We start from the raw sequence: 21,370 nt of genomic DNA, 5'->3' as shown, positions 1-21,370 counted from the left end.
TTACTGGTAAATCGAGCTTGAGATTCCAGTCCCAAAGTGAAGCCAATACTTTGTTCTTAAATGGAGCCTGGGTAGTACCTTGGTGATTTGCTGCTGGTTTTGTTTGTTTGTTTGTTTTAAAGAAAACCCTTTTTAAAAAAATATGGTTTTTGTTGATTTTAGAGAGAGCACAAGGAAGAGAGAGAGTAAGAGAAACATTGATGAGCTGCCTCCCACACGCACCCCAACTGGGGATCGAACCCAAAACCGAGGCATATGCCCTGACCAGGAATCGAACCAGCGACCTTTTGGTGTATGGGACGACTGTCAACCAACTGAGCGACAACAGCCGGAACTGATGCATGTTTTTTTGTGCTTTGTTTTTCCTTTTCAAATTACTTGATTGTGGTTTGATAGCTTGTATAGGTTGAAAAGTGCAGTTGACTTTATTGACTCTCACCTAGCAAACAGGGTGTCTCACATTTAACAGATGCACCTGTAATCCCATTAACCAGCGTAGTTTAAGATGTCTGATGAGTTAATACAAAGCCAAGTAAAATGCCTAATTCTGTTCTCCTTTCCCTGTGTGCTTTTCCAACAGAGCTCTCAATCCCATTGATATAAAGCTCTGAGGACCCCACAGATCGTGCAACAAGAATTCAGTTCAGGTCCTCGGCAGATGGGTGTCGGTATCATCTATTAGCCAGGAGGATGGACAGCACGTCCTTAAATTCCCAGGGGGAGCTGGCAGTGTGTAAGGATGGAGAAGACTGTCAGGAAAATGGAGCTCTACGGAAGGGTGTCCCCGCCCCTGGGGAAAAGGTGGAGTCCAGCCAGATCGCCAATGGGTACTCAGCGGTTCCGAGCCCCAGTGCGGGAGATGACACTCAGCACTCCATCCCGGCTGCCACCACTGCCCTAGTGGCTGAGGCGCACCAAGGGGAACGGGAGACCTGGGGCAAGAAGGTGGATTTTCTCCTGTCAGTCATTGGCTACGCTGTGGACCTGGGCAATGTCTGGCGCTTTCCCTACGTATGCTACCAGAATGGAGGGGGTCAGTATCATGGGCCACAAGCAATCGTTTCTGTCTTGTTTATCTGATATGGGTCTGGAAACATGATTGCTTAGACTTAGAAGCTTATCTAAAAGAAGCCAACACTAAGTCGGCATGTCTGAGGCTCTCTGGGCTATGAAGTTGGATGAACTCTCCCAAACCTGACCTTAGCAGACCTGCAGCATCGTTCATCATCATTAGTGCTCCATTTATTGAAAGCTCGCTTCTCATCCCTGCGTTATCCAAGCTCCACATCTCCACCCAGTGAGATGCGGGGATGGCCAGCAGCGCTGTGCTGAGCTTCTTCACTCCTGCTGGCAGGTTCTGCTACGAGGAGCCCAGAGAGGGGAGATCTATGTAAGGAAAGAATTGGGAGGCAGTTCTAGAGTCCAGACCCTCCTGGGCCTTTGGACCTGTGTGAGATCAAAGAAGGGAGTCAGCTCAGGTCCAGAGTCTTAAGTTACAGTCTGGGCATGATCCAGAGCTCAACCCAGCCACAGCATGACATTAATGCCAACCCCAAGCCATGCATGGATGTGTCTTGTGTCTCTAACAAGAGGGTTAGGTTTTTGAGGCCAGAGACTATTTCTTGTTTCTCCTTCTACCCTCAAGGCCTCCACAGCAGTGAACTTGTAGATTATGAGAAACAGTAGCCGACTGCAGGCATGGATATGGGAGCCCCAGAGAGAGGAGTGAATAGGTATGGGGCCTCTGGGCCGACATTGGACTTGCTATCAGAATAGGGAAAAGACCAGAGGTGGGAGTCCAATCAGTCGGAATTTATTTTGACAGGAGCTCTGGCAACAGATTTGGGAGGGCAGCTAAAATGAAGTTTTGGGGGAGGGGTAATTCATTTGTGTCCATGGCCTGACACAAAGCTGCCTGTCTTTGCTGCTTTTAAGGGCCATGGTCCATGTAGCTGCAGAGGCAGTTCCTGCTGTGGGGGAGGGGGAGCCCAGCACTCCCTGCCTGGGAGGAGCAGAGGTTGGAAGAACCTTATCTCCAGCTTGGGAGGACTCACCTTTAGCCTGAGTGTTACTTAAGGGGCTGGGTCACCAGTGCCATTTCCCCTACACTTGTTCCCTGTGGTGAAGCCAAGCAAGAAAACTCTTTGGACAAATGCCACCAAGAGAACACAACATGGTTCTTATTCTCAATCCAGACTTACCAGAGAGTGTAAGTTAGGTGGGACCTTTCTGAGCTGCACTGACTTCAGGTTTCTAGCTTCAAAGCTCTTTATGGGAGGGTAAGTTGCCTGGGAAAATCACAGGCCACCCGTCCTTTGGGCTAAGACTCAGGCTGAAGGTGAGCAACTCTTAACTTGGCATTTCCACAGTCTGCCTCAGTCAGGAGAGCCAGGAGAGACCAGCACGGCAGCTCCACCCTTTCTCAGTCTGTGACAAACTACTCTGTTTAGCCACACCTCCCAAAGTGGCTCCGGAGGGAGCATTCTGGCTCAGTGGGATTATGGAAAACAGTTCACTATCAATAATCAAGCGTCCGGAGTCATGGATAATACGGATGAACAAAGATACTAATTTAGTGAGTCAGATTGTTGCAGCTGTTGTACAGGTTGTCACAGGAAATCTGTTCCAAGGGTCCCAAACACTGCTCCATGTACTCTGTCTACTGCTGCTCCTGGCAAATCACCTGGGGAGCTTAAAAATTTTTTGTTATAGCCATACCTGGAGCTTCTGCTTCAGGAAGTCTGGGTCAGTGCCTGTTTATAAGCCCGCCAGGGATTATGGTGGTTAGATGGGTTTGGGGACCTCAGCTGTCCTCACCCCTGTCATTTTATAGGGGAGGAAATACTCAGAGAGGAGAAGTGGCCCCAGGACCTCCAGGCAGTTAGAAGTGGAGCTGGTCTCAGTGCCTGTTCTATTGACCCCCAAACCCAGATTTCTTTCCGTTTGCTCTCTGCCTCCTCCAAAACCTCACTCTCGCTGTGCAGCTATGTCTGCTACTGCTCCTGACAAAGCACCAAGAGCAGGGAGCACAGGGTGAAGTCACTCAGCATAAGGTGGCTCCATGACATTCAAGCGTCAGTTGGCTCAGAAAATCCCGGTGTGGACCCTGGGGTGCCCATCAGTTGGGCCTTCCTGGGACAGATGTGGGCAGGGAGTAAAACTGTCTTTCATCTGCCTCAGGGGCATTCCTTATCCCCTACACCATCATGGCCATTTTTGGGGGGATCCCTCTCTTCTACATGGAGCTTGCGCTGGGCCAGTACCACCGAAATGGATGTATTTCAATATGGAGGAAAATCTGTCCAATTTTCAAAGGTAACTGAAAGGCATGAGTGGGTGGGTTTTCCAAGGAAGGGATGATTTCCATCAGCAGATGGGGCTGGGGACCTCCTGGAATCAGTTAGGCCTTCGGTAACCCTGGGAGAAAATGATACAATAATTAAGTTTTTGACTGCTCAAGGGGTAAGAAACTGTTAAAGGGAAACAGAATAAATGGCAATTAAAAGTAAACCAAATAGAAAAACTTTAAAGCATTACAGCACACACACACATTTTCTGAAACATGTAACCTTGCAAATCCATGTAAGTCAGTGATCACATTGCCACTTTTCCACTGCCACCTGCAGTCTTTGGGGAATGAACTGAATGGCAGCCCCCACACTGCCCCTCCCCAGCTGCAGTGCCCTCCACTGCCCTGTTTCAGTCTCTCCCTGTTGGGCTCCTTTTACACTGGCCTCCCACAGGGCTGGGCTACACCACCTGCCTCATTGCCTTATACACCGCCTTCTACTACAACACCATCATGGCCTGGGCCATCTACTACCTCATCTCCTCCTTCACTGCCCCGCTGCCCTGGACCAGCTGCAGGAACTCCTGGAACACTGGCAACTGCACCAACTACTTCTCGGAGGACAACATCACCTGGACACTCTACTCCACGTCCCCTGCCGAGGAATTTTACACGTAAGTGCCTGGAAGTGAGGGGGTGGTGGTCTGTTGAGGGCAGGACACACCCCTGGGGTTTGGCTCCAGGCTTGTCTGGAGTTGGGGGACTCTATTTTGAGTGCTCCATAACCTGGCCCTCTTGCCATCCGGTCCTTTCTGATGTGCCATGCCAGGTGGTCCCAATGTGCCCAGGATGATCCTCACCTTCACATTCTAAAACTACTTCCCTGCTCCAAAACCACCTTTCTTCCCAGGCCCTCCTCTCAGCCCGTGTCTTAGCAGCCAGGCCTCTGACAACTTCAGTAGTTTGAAACTATTCACATAGGGTCTGGTTTTATATGTTCACTTCATAAGTGGGATCTACCCTTTGGAAGAAGATGCCTGGAGCAGGGAGTATTCTTTAATGCTGAGATTTCAGGCAATGGCAGCCCAAAGAGAGTGTTCATTTGGGGTGGGGAAGGAGCCCAGCACACATACGAATCCTCATGTGCCCTAAATCCAGTCATGTCGGTCACATTTCCTAGTTGTTCAGGCTGAGCCAGGAAAGGAGAGACCTGAAGGCTGCCTTTAGGCTGAGTGTGTTTCCCGGGGCTGGTCAGCTGAATGTGCTGGTCTCTCCTTCAGGATGGGCAGAGCCAATCCCAGCTCTTGCTGAGGCTTAGTGACCACTTGGTGCTTGCAGCGCAGTGTCCATGTCTTCTCTTGGCACCTCCTATGGGCATCACCAGCCATGCGCTCAAGTCACTGTTTGGACTATCTCCTGGGCCTCTCTTTCTTTCACTCCAGGCGGCACATCCTGCAGATCCACCGGTCTACAGGACTCCAGGACCTGGGGGGCATCAGCTGGCAGCTGGTCCTCTGCATCATGCTGGTCTTCGCTGTTATCTACTTTAGCATCTGGAAAGGAGTCAAAACATCTGGCAAGGTGAGGAAGACTCTGACTTCTGATCCAGGCCTGCCAAGGGGCCCCAGAGGATCTCAAACTCAGAACTCAGTAGCCCAGACAGCCACAGACATGGGGACATTGTTTCCTTCTACACCAGACACATTCCATGATGCTCAATTTCTCTTCACCAAACATATTAGAAAGCTCTAGAAATGGACCAATCTCAAGAACCATTACATGATTTAAAAAAACATCTTTAACCCGCTGGTAGTGTCGCATCAATAATAGTGGCAATAACTTATTGAAACCCCTTGTGGACCATGTTCAGTGCTTTATATACACTGGCTATTGATTGTTTCCTGCGAGATCCCTTCCGCACTTACAGATGGGGAGTGGGTGTAGAGGTAGGTAGTGCCAGCAAGTGGTGGGCCAGATCCCTGTCTGATTCCAAAGGATGTGTTCTTTCTGCCATACCACCCTGCCTCCTACAATTACAGAAAGGGAAAAAAGAAAGAAGGAAAGAAAGGTAGATCTCCTTTCTTGGAGGTTTTCAAGAATGAAAGACACCAACATCCATGTGGTAATAACCTGTGTTTCTTCCTCACAGGTGGTATGGGTGACAGCCACCTTCCCTTATGTCATCCTTTTGGTCCTGCTGGTGAGGGGGGCCACCCTCCCTGGAGCCTGGAGGGGTGTTCTCTTCTACTTGAAACCCAACTGGCAGAAACTCCTGGAGACAGAGGTAAGACAATGAGAAAAATGGTGTTCACCTATCCACCATTTTACTAAGTGAAGCTAGTCCTCTGAACAGGGCAGGAGCAACAACTAAAATTCGGGTTCAATGGCAAGTCTGCAATGATGCTTTAAGTCAGAAATACAAGCATGAAAAGTATAGTTGAGGCCCCTGGGTTGGTTTATGATTTCGTGATAGGAAAAGAAATCACATTTTTTGCACCTGGTATGTGGCCATCCCTGGAACGAGCCTTGAGACCTGTTTCTTTGTGTCTGTACATAGCCACATGGAGGCACAAGGGCACTGGCCCTGCTGGCACCTGGCATTGGCCCAGGTGTCAGCCCTCACCCTACCTCTGCTTTGTTCCAGGTGTGGGTGGCTGCTGCCTCTCAGATCTTCTTTTCTCTTGGTCCTGGCTTTGGGGTCCTACTGGCTTTTGCTAGCTACAACAAATTCAACAACAACTGTTATCAGTGAGTATCAAGGGCTCCCAAAGCAAAGCTTAAAGGTGGGGTGAGTGTAAGTCAACTGGTCTGGAGGAAGGTGATTGAACCAATGGCCTCAAACCTGGCTAGGCTCAGGCCATGTTGACACTGTGACCCTCAGGGGTGCCACAGGTCCCTGGCCAGTTCACCCATGGCCAGAGCCTCACCCGGGCCACTCTGGAGTTGAGAGAGGCCCCAGGCCACTTCTGTTTTGTGAGTCTCTATATACTAAAAAAAATAATTAAGAAATTGTAAAGCAGGTTTACAAAAATTGCAACAGACATTAAATGTTTAGATTTAACTTATTGTACTTAACAACACAATTATAATGTGATAATTTGTTTATGTATATATACACAAAAAGTATGATTGAACTATTTTGACCAACACAAAATACCATAATTTTTGTGGCAAAATCTCACTTCAGAAATGTTGATGAAACAGAGAGCATTGCACCAATTATGACTTAAATATCACTCACCTTTAGAGTTGACTTGGTTTTAATGTTCTATCACAAATGGCAAGGTGCAGCAATCAAATTATGCTCTTCATAAGATAATTATAATTATAGAATTTATTATTTTTTTAACAAAAAGAATTCACATGCACCCCAAGCAACATGGCCTTGCATTGGGACACCAGCCGGGAGTCCAATGATGAGCTCTTCTGTTAAAAGGGTATCACTGTGGCAGTCTTGTAACCTCATTTGTACATAATGTCAAAAGTCTAAATCTGAGGACTTCACAAATGTAAGGCCAAGGTCCCCTTCTGGCTCCCATTCCAAACCAGGCCCTGCTTCACAGCAAGCTTTCTTTGATACTGAGAGGTCTGTGCTGTGCTGAATCACAACAGGACCATATTTTAAAACCACCCCTGACCTGCTTCCTCCCTGCCATGCATGATGATAATGGCAGCTTGTGCTTCAAGGCTGATCCAACCAGCCTGAGAGGCTGGGCGCTAGGAGACACCGGGACAGCCTTGAAGTCCCTGTGAGCTCAGCCCGCTCACCCTTGCCACAGCTGGAGGCGAATGCTCCTTAGACCCCTGACTTGGAAATGTCTCAGCCCCCTTGGGTTTTCTGCTCCAGAGACGCCCTGGTGACCAGCGTGGTGAACTGCATGACGAGCTTGCTTTCGGGATTTGTCATTTTCACGGTGCTTGGATATATGGCTGAGATGAGGAAGGAAGATGTGTCCGAGGTGGCCAAAGATGCAGGTAGGACCTTGGTTCTGTTTAGGTCCCTTGCTCCCACTGAATTGCTTTGCTGCTCTTTGGATCTTTTCAATATCCTTTTGAATGATTTATAAATGTTTCTTTTAAAATTTTCAGAGATTTTAGAAAAATGTAATGCCTTGGAGAGCTCAACCTTTTCCAGGGGTTCAGGCCATGTGTGGGTGGGGCAGCTCCCTTGGCATCCAGTACCGGGACCTTGAATGCACTGTGGCCCTCTCCCCTCTCCCGCTCTGCCTCAGGCCCCAGCCTCCTCTTCATCGCATATGCAGAAGCCATCGCCAACATGCCGGTGTCCACGTTCTTCGCTATCATCTTCTTCTTGATGTTAATCACGCTGGGCTTGGATAGCACCGTGAGTGAATGTGGAGGAAAATCTCAAACTGGGAGGAGGAAGGGGGAGGGGAAAGAGGAGCCTGTACCCATTCCCTCCCATCCTGGCCACCCCAGGTGGTGTTGGCTGCTCCCCCTGGTGCTCCCCCAGCCCCTGTCCACTCCTCATTGACTGCCCTTACCACCCTTTAGTACCTTAGAGACTCATCAATGGGATGACTGTGTTTATACACAAGCACGGGGGGGCGTCTCAGAAAATGTGAGCTGTTATTATCGTGCACTGAGACTGTCCTTTGACCAGATGGCAGTAGCTAAAGGCCGGGGCAAGGCCACTCTGTGTCTCAGTGCCCTGCAGCCCACATTCAGCTCAGTGCCTTTCACTTAGCGTGGAATGAGTCCCGGCTTTGAGTTGGCTTTTCTGGTGCAACCAAAGTCTCCCCAAGAGACCTCACATTAAAAAGTCCTGTCCACGTGCTATATTTTTTCCCCCTTCATGTCCTTAGGGATGGGTTCTAAATGACAGTGTAAACAGAAAAAGATATTTCCAGGGAGGGCTGGTGAGTAGAGGAACTGGTCATGATCAGCTTGACTGGTCACTCAGCAGTCATAACTCCTCCCTCCTGTTCACTGTCCTAGAAGGTAACAGATTTGTCCCAAAGGCTCCCCGGTGACCATCTGTGTGTCCCTCTCAGTTTGCAGGCTTGGAGGCAGTGGTCACAGCTGTGCTGGATGAGTTTCCACACATCTGGTCCAAGCGCCGGGAGTTGTTTGTGCTCGGTGTGGTCGTTACCTGCTTCTTCGGGTCCCTGCCCACCCTGACTTTTGTGAGTACCACGGCCTCAGTTTTGAGGCAGCTTCCCCAAGGGCAACACTACATGAAGCCGTCCCTTTCCTTCTGTCCCATGCTGTGCCCTGGCTGTGAGGCCAAAGGGAGGGCTTACAAAAAGTCATGACTGCTTATAAAAAATTTGTCATCAAGGGTAAAAAGAAAAGTTGTTTCTGCTGGCATCTGTTGTAGAATCTGTGCAAGGTATCTAGAGGCTCTTTGCATTTTACAGTAGATCCAACTAGATTTCAGACTTGGCAGAATATCTGGAAAAAAAACTAAGATTTGCTTTTCCAGTTTATTCCCAGTCCTTAGGGCTGCTTTCATGGCAATGGTGCCCTCATGTCCTGATGCGCAGAACATCTGGATGCTGGCATCTTATGTTTGTAATGTCACCTTGTCTCCTGAAGAGAACTTGCAATGGTGAAGAAGTCAGAACCTCTCCAGTGGTTTTTTTGTTTGTTTGTTTTTTGGTAACTGAAGCAAACACTGTAAAACAGGCATCAGATAGTATCCACAGGTATCCCAGGCCTGTGTCCTGACTCAGGCATCCTCAAGCTATGACCCCAGTGTTTGTGGAGCTTTGGTGGGGTGGTGAGATCCTGAGCAGGACCCAAAGGTTGTGAGTTAGGACAGACTGTGACCAGTGTGCTTGATGGGTCTGGTATTGTGGACTCTCTCAGATTCAGTCTTTAGGGACCGGGATTCTCCAAGGTAGAGTACACAGTAGGTGTTTGGGAAATTGAAGAAAGTTGATCAAGGCACTTATGAGTTTGTCTCTTAAAACTTAGTGGAGAGAGGAGACAAGAGGAGAGTGTTCCATAGGGAGGAAGAGGTGTCTGATGGGTGGAATCTGGCCCATTCTGAGAAGGCCAGTCCAAGGGATGCTTACACTAAGTCCAAGGTGGGCATTTTCCAGAGTTAGCCTTAGTTAAGGAGCTTCTCTTGGCCCCTATAGTAAAGAGGAGACAATGCCTCAGAGGGCCTTTGACCAGGGTCCTGATCTCCCTTCCAGGGAGGGGCCTATGTGGTGAAGCTGCTGGAGGAGTACGCCACGGGGCCCGCCGTGCTCACTGTCGCCCTGCTAGAAGCGGTTGCTGTGTATTGGTTCTATGGTAAGACGCTTCCTTCCACTTTTCTACATCCGCCCAAAGCCCCCAGAATAGAATAGGGAAGGGCTGATTTCGTGCAAGGCCAGGGCACTGTGCAAGATGTCACCTCCTAGTGGATCTGTAAGATAAGCTCAGCTGAGCACCTTCCTCAGAAACAGGTCCTCATCTCCTCTGCACTCTCTATAGCAGGTTGCCCCTTCCCTTGGGAGGATGTATTTTCCTTCTGAGTTTAGAAGTCTACCAGTGGAGATAGGCTGAAGCATTTCCCTAAGAGCTCGTCCACAAAGGATGCTTGAGATACCAGCTGGCTCTAAGAACTGGACAGAACACAAAGAACTAGTGCACAGTGAAAGCATTTGCAGAGTGGACAATATCCCACTGTCATATAGAATGGCCCTTGATTTAAAATTTGAAAGCCAGAGCTCCCCGTAGAGCCTCAAGGCAGAGTTTAGGAGCTTATCTGCTAGGGAAGAGGGAAGAATGTTCCAGTTTGGATTATGGGCCCTAGAAAACCCCTCTGGTCCTGGGACAGAATCCGATACAGTTGAAACTACCAGGAGCATAGAGAGCGAGCTGATGTGGGTCCACTGGCAGACGTCCCAGGAGCCCCAGGGTGGGGGTGGGGAGGGCACAGGAAATTGAAGTGAAGACAACCAGGCTCAGAGATGCCACTCTTCATCTTCAAAATCAAGAAGGGATTACTTAATTCTGAAAATGTATTTATTTTCCCAGTTTCTATGATAATAAAGCAGCGTTAGCCTCTTTGTCATTATGCATAATATGAAGAAGGGGTCCTCATATTTCAAGTTGCATGTGAGGCCAGGTTTTTAAAAAGAAGTCGTCCCCCCCATCTCCTCAGCAATTCAGATGACAAAGTTCAAGTGTGTGAATCACTATAGACCTGCCCAAGGTATTGATTCTCAATTTCCCACCAGTCAGAATCTCACTTCTCACCACCATGCCAGTTACTTTTATAGAAGAGCCTTGATTGTGATCTGGCGCATGAATGGGCCATACTGTGGTTAAAATTTTCTCTTGGAAGTTTCCAGTACATGGTTACATGGTCAAAGTCAGTCTCTGTCAAGCAGGCTCATCGTTCCTAGACAAAATTTAACTCCCTTTCCTATAGTAACAATAAAATAAAATAGATGCCGAGATCTTAGAAAGGCACTGTGGGCACCAAGAGGCTTTAGGTTTCTCCTCAAATGTCCACGTATCCTTTCACTCTGTAGAAAGAACAGTGCTTGCTATGAAATGAAGTTCTGTGACAAGTCGCCCTGTCCCACTTCTAAGCCAGATTGGTGCCCTGAGGCCCTCCCATGAGAAATTTCAGAGCTGCTTCTCTCTCTGAGAATCAAGGGATCGGACAGTCCATGTCCTCTCACAGTCAACCAACCTCTTTCTCCTTCGGCTGATTGTAGGCATCACTCAGTTCTGCAGTGATGTGAAGGAGATGCTGGGCTTCAGCCCTGGATGGTTTTGGAGGATCTGCTGGGTGGTGATCAGCCCTGTGTTTCTCCTGGTGAGTTGTCATTTCCCTCCTCCTTCTGGCCCTGGAGAAAGATCCACTCAAACACTTACAAGAAATAAATTTTATTGAGGTGTAACATATATTCAGAAAAGGGTGCAAAGCCTAAGTGTACATCTCAATGAGATTTTATAAGTTAGGCACACTTTTGTAACCAAAACCATACCAAGAAACAAAGAGAAGATGGGAAGACCCTCTGCGTCCCCTCCCAGTCACTGTGCCCCCCATGGTTAACCACTCTTCTGATTCTAACACCACAGAGTCATCTAGGCCTCAGTCACCCCATTGCTTCCCTCCCCTGCTCAGTGATAATGATAGGTAACATTTACAGAACATGAAGCACCAGGCCAGACTTGGAGCAAAACTTACACCCATCACTCTTTTTAAATCCTCACAACAAATCTATGAAGTAGTATAGTTATAATACCATTTTACATTTAAGGAAACTGAATCTTAGAGACAGTAAGTAAAGGGTCCGATGTCACATGAGCAGAAATTTTAACTGTTTTCAGTGAGAGGGTTGGTCTGAATCACCTCACCTGCGGTTACTAGAAGCCGAAGTCCTGACATAGATGGGTTATTAATTTATATTATTACCAGTGCTTCTCCATAATTTACTTAAATCCTTTCATTTGTTTTTCAAAGGAAGGGGAGACACTGGATTGGTTCCTGAGGGGAAAAGTTGTGCTCGTTTGTTTACATTAGCATTCCCCAGACAGCGAGGAAATGATGTCAAGGGCTAAAATTTGGGAGAGGCAACTGAGGCACCAAAACTCTCAGTAATCAAGATAAATGCTATTTTAAAGCAATATTTTTAAGGAATCAAAATTAATGCACCAAAAAAAACCCCTGATGAACAAAATATCAACATTTTAAATAGACAGGATCCGACCTTACTCCCAGGACCCTAATCTGGACAAGTCGGATCCTGTCTTTTTAACATACCACACTCAAAAATTATTTACCTTGATTGCTGTTTTGGCACCACCTTAAGAGCTGGGCCAAAGGCGAATACCTCACGTGTGTCACCCTGATCCTGGCTGCAGGCTTCTGCTGTTTTCATTTCTGTGCACTGCTGGCTGCCTAGCAGACCGGGTGAACTCTTGGTGTGCTGCCTGTGAGTTTCGGGGCCCAGCAAAACCCACGTACAGATCTGGATTCAGACGCATTACTCATAATTCCTGCGATGTTTGCTGTACTCACTTCCCCTGAAGGCGAGTGCTCCAGGGCACGGGGAAAAGGAGGCCATTCTGCCTCCCACTTCTGGATTTACTTTAGATCCCCTGCTCTGGGCTTTTTAAACAATAGTTTTTGATTTTCAGAGAGAGAGGAAGGGAGAAGGAGAGGCAAAGAGAAACGAGAGAGCACAACATTGACCTGCTGCCTCCTGCATGCCCCCTACCAGGAAGCAAACCAGCAACCTCCTGGTGCATGGGACGGTGCCCAACCTACTGGGCCACACCGGCCAGGGCCCCTGCTCTGGGCTTTTTAAGGCTGCTTTAGGTAAATGATGAGTAGCTTACTAAAAATATTATTTTTCACTGAAGCCAAGTAACAAAAAAATGTATATTGTATACGAGCAAGGAGAAGCTGGGACATGCAAAGGGTATCTGAAGGCACACGTCCTGGCTGCAGCGGGAGCCTGAGGTCCCCCTGAACTGCGCTGGATTTCATCAGAATGAGACCACTTACAGCAGGGATGGCTCCTAACCAGACCCCCCTTTCCCTGTTCCAGAACTATCTTCCTTACTGGCCGAGTCTAGGAGTGAGGAGAGTAAGTCAGGGGAAGGTTTTGCTATTGTCCGGGCTCCTGTTTTGAAAGCTTCCTCCTGGACTTAGACTAACACTGTTCAGAAAATGGATGTGTATTTGACAGTTTCCCACTTTATTACCTGCAGACATAGAAAAAAGATATGAATAGATGTTTAACCACACAAATAATTTATAGTACTGCCTTGTTTATGACTATGAAATAATAAAATTAAATCAAGAGCATTAACAATTTCAGCACAGTGGTTACTAGGTAAAAACCGATATTTACACTCTCTCTGGAAACCAAACTGAAATAAGAAAACTCAGAAACTGGGTGTCGGGAGCACACCATGGAATTTTTCTTGGTCAAAATTTTCACTGAATTTTCAAGTAAAATGTGCATTATACTGTTTTTTCCTTCCATTATTTCTTTCATGACGAGGGCCTGTGGCAGGCAGGCATTCATTGTTGAGATGTCTCATGGCACAGCAGGCCTCATTGAAACCGCAGGCTAAGGCGCTTCACGCAGCCAGCAGAGAGCTTGCGGGAAGGGGGCAGAAGGAACACGTACCCAGGAGCCTTATTATCTCTCCTGGACACAGGTACCTTCCATCTGGCCAAAACCAGCCGCAGCCAAGGGATGCAGGAGGAAATGAAAGCAAAGCAGAGAGGAGTAGGAAGCCTTAGGATTGGCAGTGGCCATGGAGAAGTCACCCACCTTATTGCTGCACCTTCTGATAAGAGGGGCCCAAACCACTTCTGTTGGATGCCAATCTCTTCCCCTTTGCCCTAAAGAGGGTGCTGTGATTCCCTTAAATAACATTCTGAGGCCTTAGCATCCCCACTGAGGAGGCTGAGGTAGGGGTAGATGGTGGGGAGGAAAAATCAGTGTAAGCACCTGCTGTTTTATTTTTGCAGAAAATTAGGCACAAAAATCAATGAATTTTGTGTCAGAGCTCAACCTAAGATATGTCACATTTTAAGAATTTCCCTAAAGTATCTTAACTTTAAATTTGGTGTTCATGGTGTCAGAATTGTCTCTAGCTGCACAGATATTATTTTTAATGTTTCTTGGAATTTCTGTTTTAGTTTGTCATTTTCAGTTTTTTGATGACCCCACCACAGCTACGACTTTTCCAGTATAATTATCCTTACTGGAGTGTCATCCTGGGTTACTGCATAGGAACCTCGTCTTTCATCTGCATCCCCACGTATATGACTTACCGGCTGATCGTCACTCCAGGGACACTGAAGGAGGTGTGTGCTGGGGTGTGTGTGTGTGTTCAGACTGGTAATTGGGAGAAAGGAGTTTTTGAGTTATGCTCTATTCTCAGGAGATAAGTCCATCCCATGAAATTCACCTTATATATTTATATAACATACACCAGCAGACTCTAATGGCTGCCACTGTCAGGCATTTCCCATAAATCTCAAATACAACAGGGAAGGAGCAAGCCGATCACTTGGGCACATAGTGTGGGGGGGTGTAGCGTCCTAAACTTACCAGATAACTACTTTGCCTCCTGCTTGCCATTGGCACGGACATGAAATCAGTAGTGTTTGGGGCAATACATAAATTTTGATTTAAACGGAAATTATGGTGGGAAATGTCTAACAGCAGTATAATAAGGGCTATTTTAAAAGTCATCACTAAATAAGGATATTGCAATAACATCGTAGCTTTAGCTCAAGCCATTGGAGTTTAAAAAACAAAAAGTTGCCATTATAGCAAGATTCATTTCAGTAATTAATAATGGGCTGTAAAAATTTTAATCACAAAACCTGACAATTTGTATAAGATTGTGTATTTTTCAAAGCATCTTCGTGTAGATTATCCCATTTTGTTATCAAAATACCTTGTGAGGTGGATGGGCAGGTATTAGTAGCAGACAATGATATGGAGGCTAAGAATAATACTGCTCAAAATGTCCTATTTCAGTGACTTGTCCAAGGACACACAGTACAGGAAGGCTCAGAATCTAGGTCTTCTGGTTCCTGGTCCAGTGCTTTCACTTTAGGTGCAGTTTCCCCTTTGTCCTCAATTTGCCATCAACAGTTTGCTAAATGTAGAAATTGGTGCTAGAGGTTAGGGAGAGATGAGCTGCCATTTTTGATCCTATGTTGCTAGAGTTAGTAACCTGAGTCACTTACAAGTCTGTGGGTGGGATAGGCTCCAAGGGGGAGAGTGATATTTGGGGAAAGCTGGAAGGGACGGTACTTTACAATGAACTGAGAACTGGGATGGGCTGGCCTGTGGGCCTTCAGAAGCAAAACTCAAGCATGAGACCAACTCACTCATCTTCCTAAAACATTTAAAAAGAAACATGAAGCAAGGGAACATGAGGCAGTTAAACATCAGCTCTCTCTGAGCACTGAGCTCATTTTTTTTTCCAGATGGGAAAGCTGAATGCTAGGTGAACAGAACTCTGCAAGGAGTTAGTAATTCCCTACACCCAAACCAGTCCTGCCACCACCTTGTTCCTCCCAAAGGGCCTTGGACTCTTGTGTTGCTTGAAGCACATGCTCAGACCTAGAGTCGCTGAATCTGTTTCTTCGGGTTGTCCTTTACAGCAGTCACAATGGTCCACTGGCTCTATTAACTCAAACCTGGAGGCCAAGGTCAGGGGTGGGAACTCGGGTTAATAAATGTCAGTATTCTTTGGTCAAAGACTGCACCTCGAATCTTTGTCATTTTTCTTGCAAATAGTCCCTGTTGGCCACAAGGAAATGTCACCCATTCGTAATAGAGGTAAGGCTGATTGTAGGGCTGTTAGTAATAGAGGCAAGGCTGATTATAGGGCCGTTAGTAATAGAGGCAAGGCTGATTATAGGGCCATTAGCAATAGAGGTAAAGCTGATTGTAGGGCCATTAGTAATAGAGGTAAGGCTGATTGCCATAGGCCACCAGATAGGGAACAGTGGGTTGCCAAGAAGCATACAGCCAGTCAAAGAAGATCGAGAGGGAAAGACTAGTCAGCCATAGCAAGTTGTTCACCTTCTCTGGGCCTTAGTTTCTTCATCTTTAAAATGTGCTCATTGGATTAACATTTCCCAAATGTTAATGTATTTGAAGGAGCAGTAGTTCCATGGGACATCATTGGCATTACTGCTGGGGGAAACAGTTCTGGAGAATGCTGCATTAGGACAAATTAAATAGGTTTCTTTATTGCAAGACTTTGCAAAAGCCTTATATACCCATGTGCATGTTTGATCTCTGAGAGGGGTAAAGCATGCCATGTTTTTTGCCAAGAACACCAAAGGACTATAATTCTTCGTGAATAGCATACTTGATGGTCTGTAACATTCTATCTATGAGGGAGGAAGACTTCACATGAAATTTTGGTGTGAGTAAAAAAAAAAAAGACTAAGAGAAAGGTAAATTTCTTAACTCTTTTGGCCCTGGCCATACACGAGGTTGGAATTTGTGGAGTGAGCCACGACTTGCTTAGCTGTAATTTGGAGGATGTCCCATGCACCTGCAGCCTGGGAGTCTCAAGATTGGACTTATCAGCTTGATTAGGTCATTCTCAGAAGTCCCTGGTACTCTGCACAAAGATACTGGTCCTTAAGAAGTAAGCGTCCAAAGGTGATCCATTTCTTAGATAATCACCTTGCAGGGCTGGCCAATTTTGAGAGCAATAGTAGTTTGGCAACTGAAATGCTGCCAAAATATGAAAAACGAAGGTGGGCCTGGCATTTGGGGGATCAGCAGCCAGAAAGGCAGCAGACTGGGTGAGTGGGGGCCAGGGCACAAAAGCCAGATATTCTACTTTACAATGTGGTTCATCGTGGGCCTTGCCTCCACCATACACCTTAGTGCTCTTCTCTTTCTGCACAACACTTGCGACCAGTTAGAGTGATCTGTGTCCAGTTCCCAATAAGCAAGACATAATTCTGTGTAATCAGGTTACATCTTCGATCAGTTACATACTCATCTGTGGGGATGGATGGTTTGTAAAATTTTGTTTCCTGTGACTTCACATGTCCAGGTAGCTGCTGAGCACTGCAGCAAGTCATTTTTAAATGGGTCTCCAGTGTGAGATTTCAGTATTTGAATATGATGGCCATTAGGAACACAACATGTACAATTCTGTGCATTTCATTAACTATGAGAATGGAACTTTCTGAATTCCATAGGCCCTGCTCCTTAAAGAAAAACAAACTCCCAGAACCAGGAAATAAAAAAGATTGAAGGGGACGACGTACTTTTTCAACCCAAAATAAAAAGAACAAGTAGTAGAGCTTCACCTGAAGTCAATGAATCTAAAGATGCTTTCAGATCTAATTTTGCCTGCTTACCACACAGACAGACTTTTGCCATCAATGGTTTTACTAAGTGACTTAGCAAGGATTCTCCTAAGCCTCTGCAGTGCTGCTGTTTCCCCTGCTCCGCATCCCCGAGCTGCTTCATGTCACCCTGATGCTTTTACAAGGTGGGCTGTGTATGTCACACACAAGCCCAAGCATACTTCAGATCTGCCTTGAAGCTCCCGTGTGCCTCAGCTGTCCCTGATGTAAAAATTCTCAGCCTTTTCCCTGTATGAGTACAGCATCAGCATGAGGTTACTTTAGGAGTGATTTCAGTGGTCACATCTTTTTAATTACGTGATGATTTGCACCCTTGTATGGTGGATTCCTTAAATCAGTAATATCCTGGCTGATGCCCATGTGGATTGTGCCTGTAGTGTGTGTGCAGGGCTGAGAGCAGGGGAGGGGGCCAGAATCCAGCACACACCCTGCTCCCCAAGCCCTGTGTGGCCACACAAAGCCCCCACCTCCACCCGTTCCAGAGAAAAAGATGCATTTTCCCAGGTGGTCAGAGGCATGTTATAGGCCAGAAGAGGTTCTATTGAAGGCTCATCATTTTCTCCCATTAGTGATATAACGACTTTCATAATTAGTTTACAGATGCTTATAGTTCCTAAATATTCCATTTTAATTCACACTTGAGAATGAATAAGGTGGAAATTCCTTTCTTAAGGGAAGTCAATGAGACTATTCCAACTTACTATTAAATGCCATTAAACTGCTTTCAAACTTTGTTTTAATATTAATGTTGAAATATTTTTTCAATATTAAGTTACAAGAATGTTTATAACATCATATTTTCTTCCCAACAGCGTATTGTTAAAAGTATCACTCCAGAAAAACCAACAGAAATTCCCCGTGGGGACATCCGCTTGAATGATGCATAAAAGGCTTCGATGAGAGGAAAGTGGCTTTCCAACAACCTCTCCCCCCCACCCCAGTTCTGACAAGTCGCACCACCTTGTCCAGTGAATGAGTTTCCAACTAAACCTAACAATGGAAGGCCTTCCTTCACAGAGACACAGTCCCAAAAGACCGTGGTGCTTGGACTCTCACGGCCTCCAGCCACTTCTTTCTGTGAAATTTCCTGGACATATTACCACATTAGACTCTGTGATGCAGCTGAACTGGACTGCCTTGGATGCAGGAGGGTGTATATGAAGGTGATGAAAACCACCACATAACCAGTTAGGATTAGGTTTAGAATCAAGTCTGTGAACATCTCCTGTACCATTTCCTGTTATGATCATTGGTACTGTGGCAGGATAGTAAGAAGCTATGGAAATTCCTTGACAAGTGGAATAAGGGAAACTAAGACAAGATAATTAAACAAGGCCAAACAATTTGAGCAATTTACAGCCAGCTGATGAATCACAAGGTTTTAACTTCCCTAGCCAAGGACACTTAGGAGCAAACTGTTTATACATTCCAGACCATCCTAGGACAGACCAGACTCCGCCCCTGTCCCTCCTCAATGACATTCTTTAAAAATAAAACTAACCAGAAAATATCCCTGACCCCCTATATGAACATTTTGATGAATCAACCTATTGAAGGACACACCTGGAAAACTAATGAATATTCTGTTAAGACCCTCACCTGAGACCTCCCCTAGAAGTCCCACCTGCCAAAGAAAGATAAAAAGCCTCAAGACAAAGGACCCACAGTGCACTCTCACTAGAGCACATCCTTGCCTTGTATCTCTGCTCTCTTTCTCCTAAACTCTAAGGGTCCCCAAAAGGCTTGCAACCAGGGGAGCAGCAGGCAGCAGCAGCTCGTCCCGGGCTTACCCCCTGAACCTGTCTCCAAGGTCCCCTTTTCTCTGACTTTCCAGTGAGCTAACAACAGCCCCACCTTGGCTCACTTCTATTACTGTGATTTCTATTTCTCAGTGAGCCAAAGCAATCCCACCTAGGCTCTCTCTTGTTGCCTCTTCTACCTTAAGCCCTTCCTTTGTTTCACTGTCCCAGCTTTAATAAACAGACTCTCAAAATCACCGGGACTCGTATTGTAAAATCTTTCCGGCACAAAGTCAAGACCCCACACACTACCAGCCTGCTTGAGGAGACCTGCTCCAGGCCCAGATCCCGTCTGGTAACAGTACCTGACATCGGTTTGCTTCTAAAGTTTTTACTGTTCATGGATGCATAAACCATGTAGGAGAAGGCAGGGATGCTGTCTTGCTTGCCATATATTTTCTGAGTAGCATAGAATTCCATAGCTGTGTCTACTGGAACTCTGTCACCCATGTGCCACTGGGGAGTCAGGAGAGGAAGATGGAAGAAATTAAACTGAAAAATAGTGTGTACAGAGGAGCATGTGTGTCTGTGTGGACTGTTGTTTCAGTGTAGCCTTATCTTTATTCCAATACTTCCGACTCATTACAAACTATATAAATTTCCTCTCATTTTTCTTACATTAACAAATTCTACCTACTCAAATTGGGTGTATGTTATTACTTCAAGGGCATAATTACTACAACAGGCTCTGCCACCTTCAACTTTTCCAGGGACATTACTTGAGCCCACACACCTTCCTTTATGGGCCAGCCTTTAGCATTTGTTAAACTTTATTGCCATCTTTCTGTCTCTCTGCGCTAAACATTTAGGATAACGTTCCACAGGCAAATCTAGCCTATTTCGTTAGTCACTGTGGCTTAACTGTGAACTGCTTTGGAGATGGATATTGACAAAGGCATCTTCGGTGTTCAGTGGCTATCCAATTTAAGCTCTGTGTACTCCAAGTAACTTGAGTTTCACCGTTGAGGTTACTTTGCTTTGTGAAGAGAAAAGAGATCCAGTTCTCACTTGTAGGGTACATAGATTTGGCACCGTAACCTAAACCAAGGTCATCCTCAATCCAAAAGTAATTGGAGTGTCTGGGATATCCTTAAAATAAATGCCCTTCCTCCAGCCCCTTGACCCTTCCTTGTTCACTACCAGGATTGTGAGCCCTGCAGATAATTCTCAAGATTGAGTCTAAGTAAAGTTGATTGGAAAAGGGTCAGTTAAATGAATAACCTTTCAAAATCCACATATAGCCCTTAATACAGATCAAGTAAGTTGAGCTTCGCTTCAGTGGTGTATGAGTCTCAGATGCACAGGTAAAGAAGCAAACTTTACCTTATGTGAGATTTTCTTATCAAAATCCTAAAGGGCATAAAGCCTAGTCAATGATGAAACAACTCAATTATCTAGCTCCATATCCCTTCAGGCCTATTTATAAATCAAATTTAATTCTAACGACCTCATAGAAAACATGGAAAGAAGATCCACATAAAGGAGGCCTGATTTCATTCATTTGTAGTTCTTCCTCCCTTGGGATACTTCCCCCACAATCTTCCCTGCCCATCTTCTTGTATTCCCCTTACATTCTTCTATTTCCGAGTCCTTGCTTTTTCCAAGGTATTTTCCTTACAGATGATACTGGCTGAGTTTTCTGAACTATTACAGGACAAGAGGAGGGGGATTTAAAAATATTCCCTACTGACCTACCTTCATTATCTTCAGTCTTTCATCGCTTCTTGCTACCTCATTTCCATTCTCCGTTTTCTAGCATACTTAAAGGCAGCATTCTATTAGGGGCAGCATATTCAATGGTCAGTAGCTTTGCAAATCTTAACAATTTGCTTTATAAAGGTATTTGGATATGGGTTCTCCCCCATCCCACACACACTTACGCATTCTTCAAAGATAACATTTTTTTAAAAAGCACCCTTTCAAACAGAATTAGAGTTTTGCCAAAACAGGTGTTAAGGGAATTATATAGATGTTTTGAAAAGTTTTTAAACCTCACCAGATTTTTAAAAAATTCAAAATCTCCGTTCCACATAGTTTGCACTTACTTGGCCCCTATTTATCAATATTACTATGGATTTTTTTTAAGGAACACTTAGGAGTAGGTAGATGGACTTTAAAATAATCTTTTAAAGAACTTTTACATCTAACATAGCATTTATATAAAAGTAAAAAATAAAAATGGAATTGAATTGTAAAGTTACTTAAGTACTAGAGTTAATTTTTTTTTTTTGCTGTTTTTAAAACCATAAAACTCCTAGAAGAAAATATAAGCAGTAAAATTTCAAACATTTTTTAAAAATACGTTTTTATTGATTTTAGAGAGTGAGGAAGGGAGAGGGAGAGAGAGAGATGGAAACCTGGATGAGAGAGAAACATCAACATCAGTCTGCTTCCTGCATGCCCCCTGCTGGGGATGGAGCCCAAAACCTGGGC

General features: G+C 45.6%; 1 protein-coding gene across 1 annotated transcript; it reads left to right on the top strand.

The window, feature by feature from the left end:
- Positions 1-690: 690 nt before the first annotated feature.
- On the top strand, positions 691-18,025 carry LOC308567179 (sodium-dependent serotonin transporter-like; the record flags this gene model as incomplete). The annotated part of the gene is made up of 13 exons (XM_081158491.1): positions 691-1,033; positions 3,181-3,315; positions 3,744-3,963; positions 4,732-4,870; positions 5,439-5,573; positions 5,934-6,037; positions 7,137-7,264; positions 7,522-7,634; positions 8,305-8,436; positions 9,454-9,553; positions 10,972-11,072; positions 13,920-14,087; positions 17,951-18,025. The coding sequence occupies 13 exons, from the start codon at positions 691-693 to the stop codon at positions 18,023-18,025; spliced, it is 1,893 nt and encodes a 630-aa protein (XP_081014617.1).
- Positions 18,026-21,370: the final 3,345 nt, after the last annotated feature.

Source organism: Miniopterus schreibersii (assembly GCF_964146895.1).
Source record: "Miniopterus schreibersii genome assembly, chromosome: 14".
Classification (NCBI taxonomy): domain Eukaryota; kingdom Metazoa; phylum Chordata; class Mammalia; order Chiroptera; family Miniopteridae; genus Miniopterus; species Miniopterus schreibersii.
This window is presented reverse-complemented; position numbering and strand designations above follow the sequence as displayed.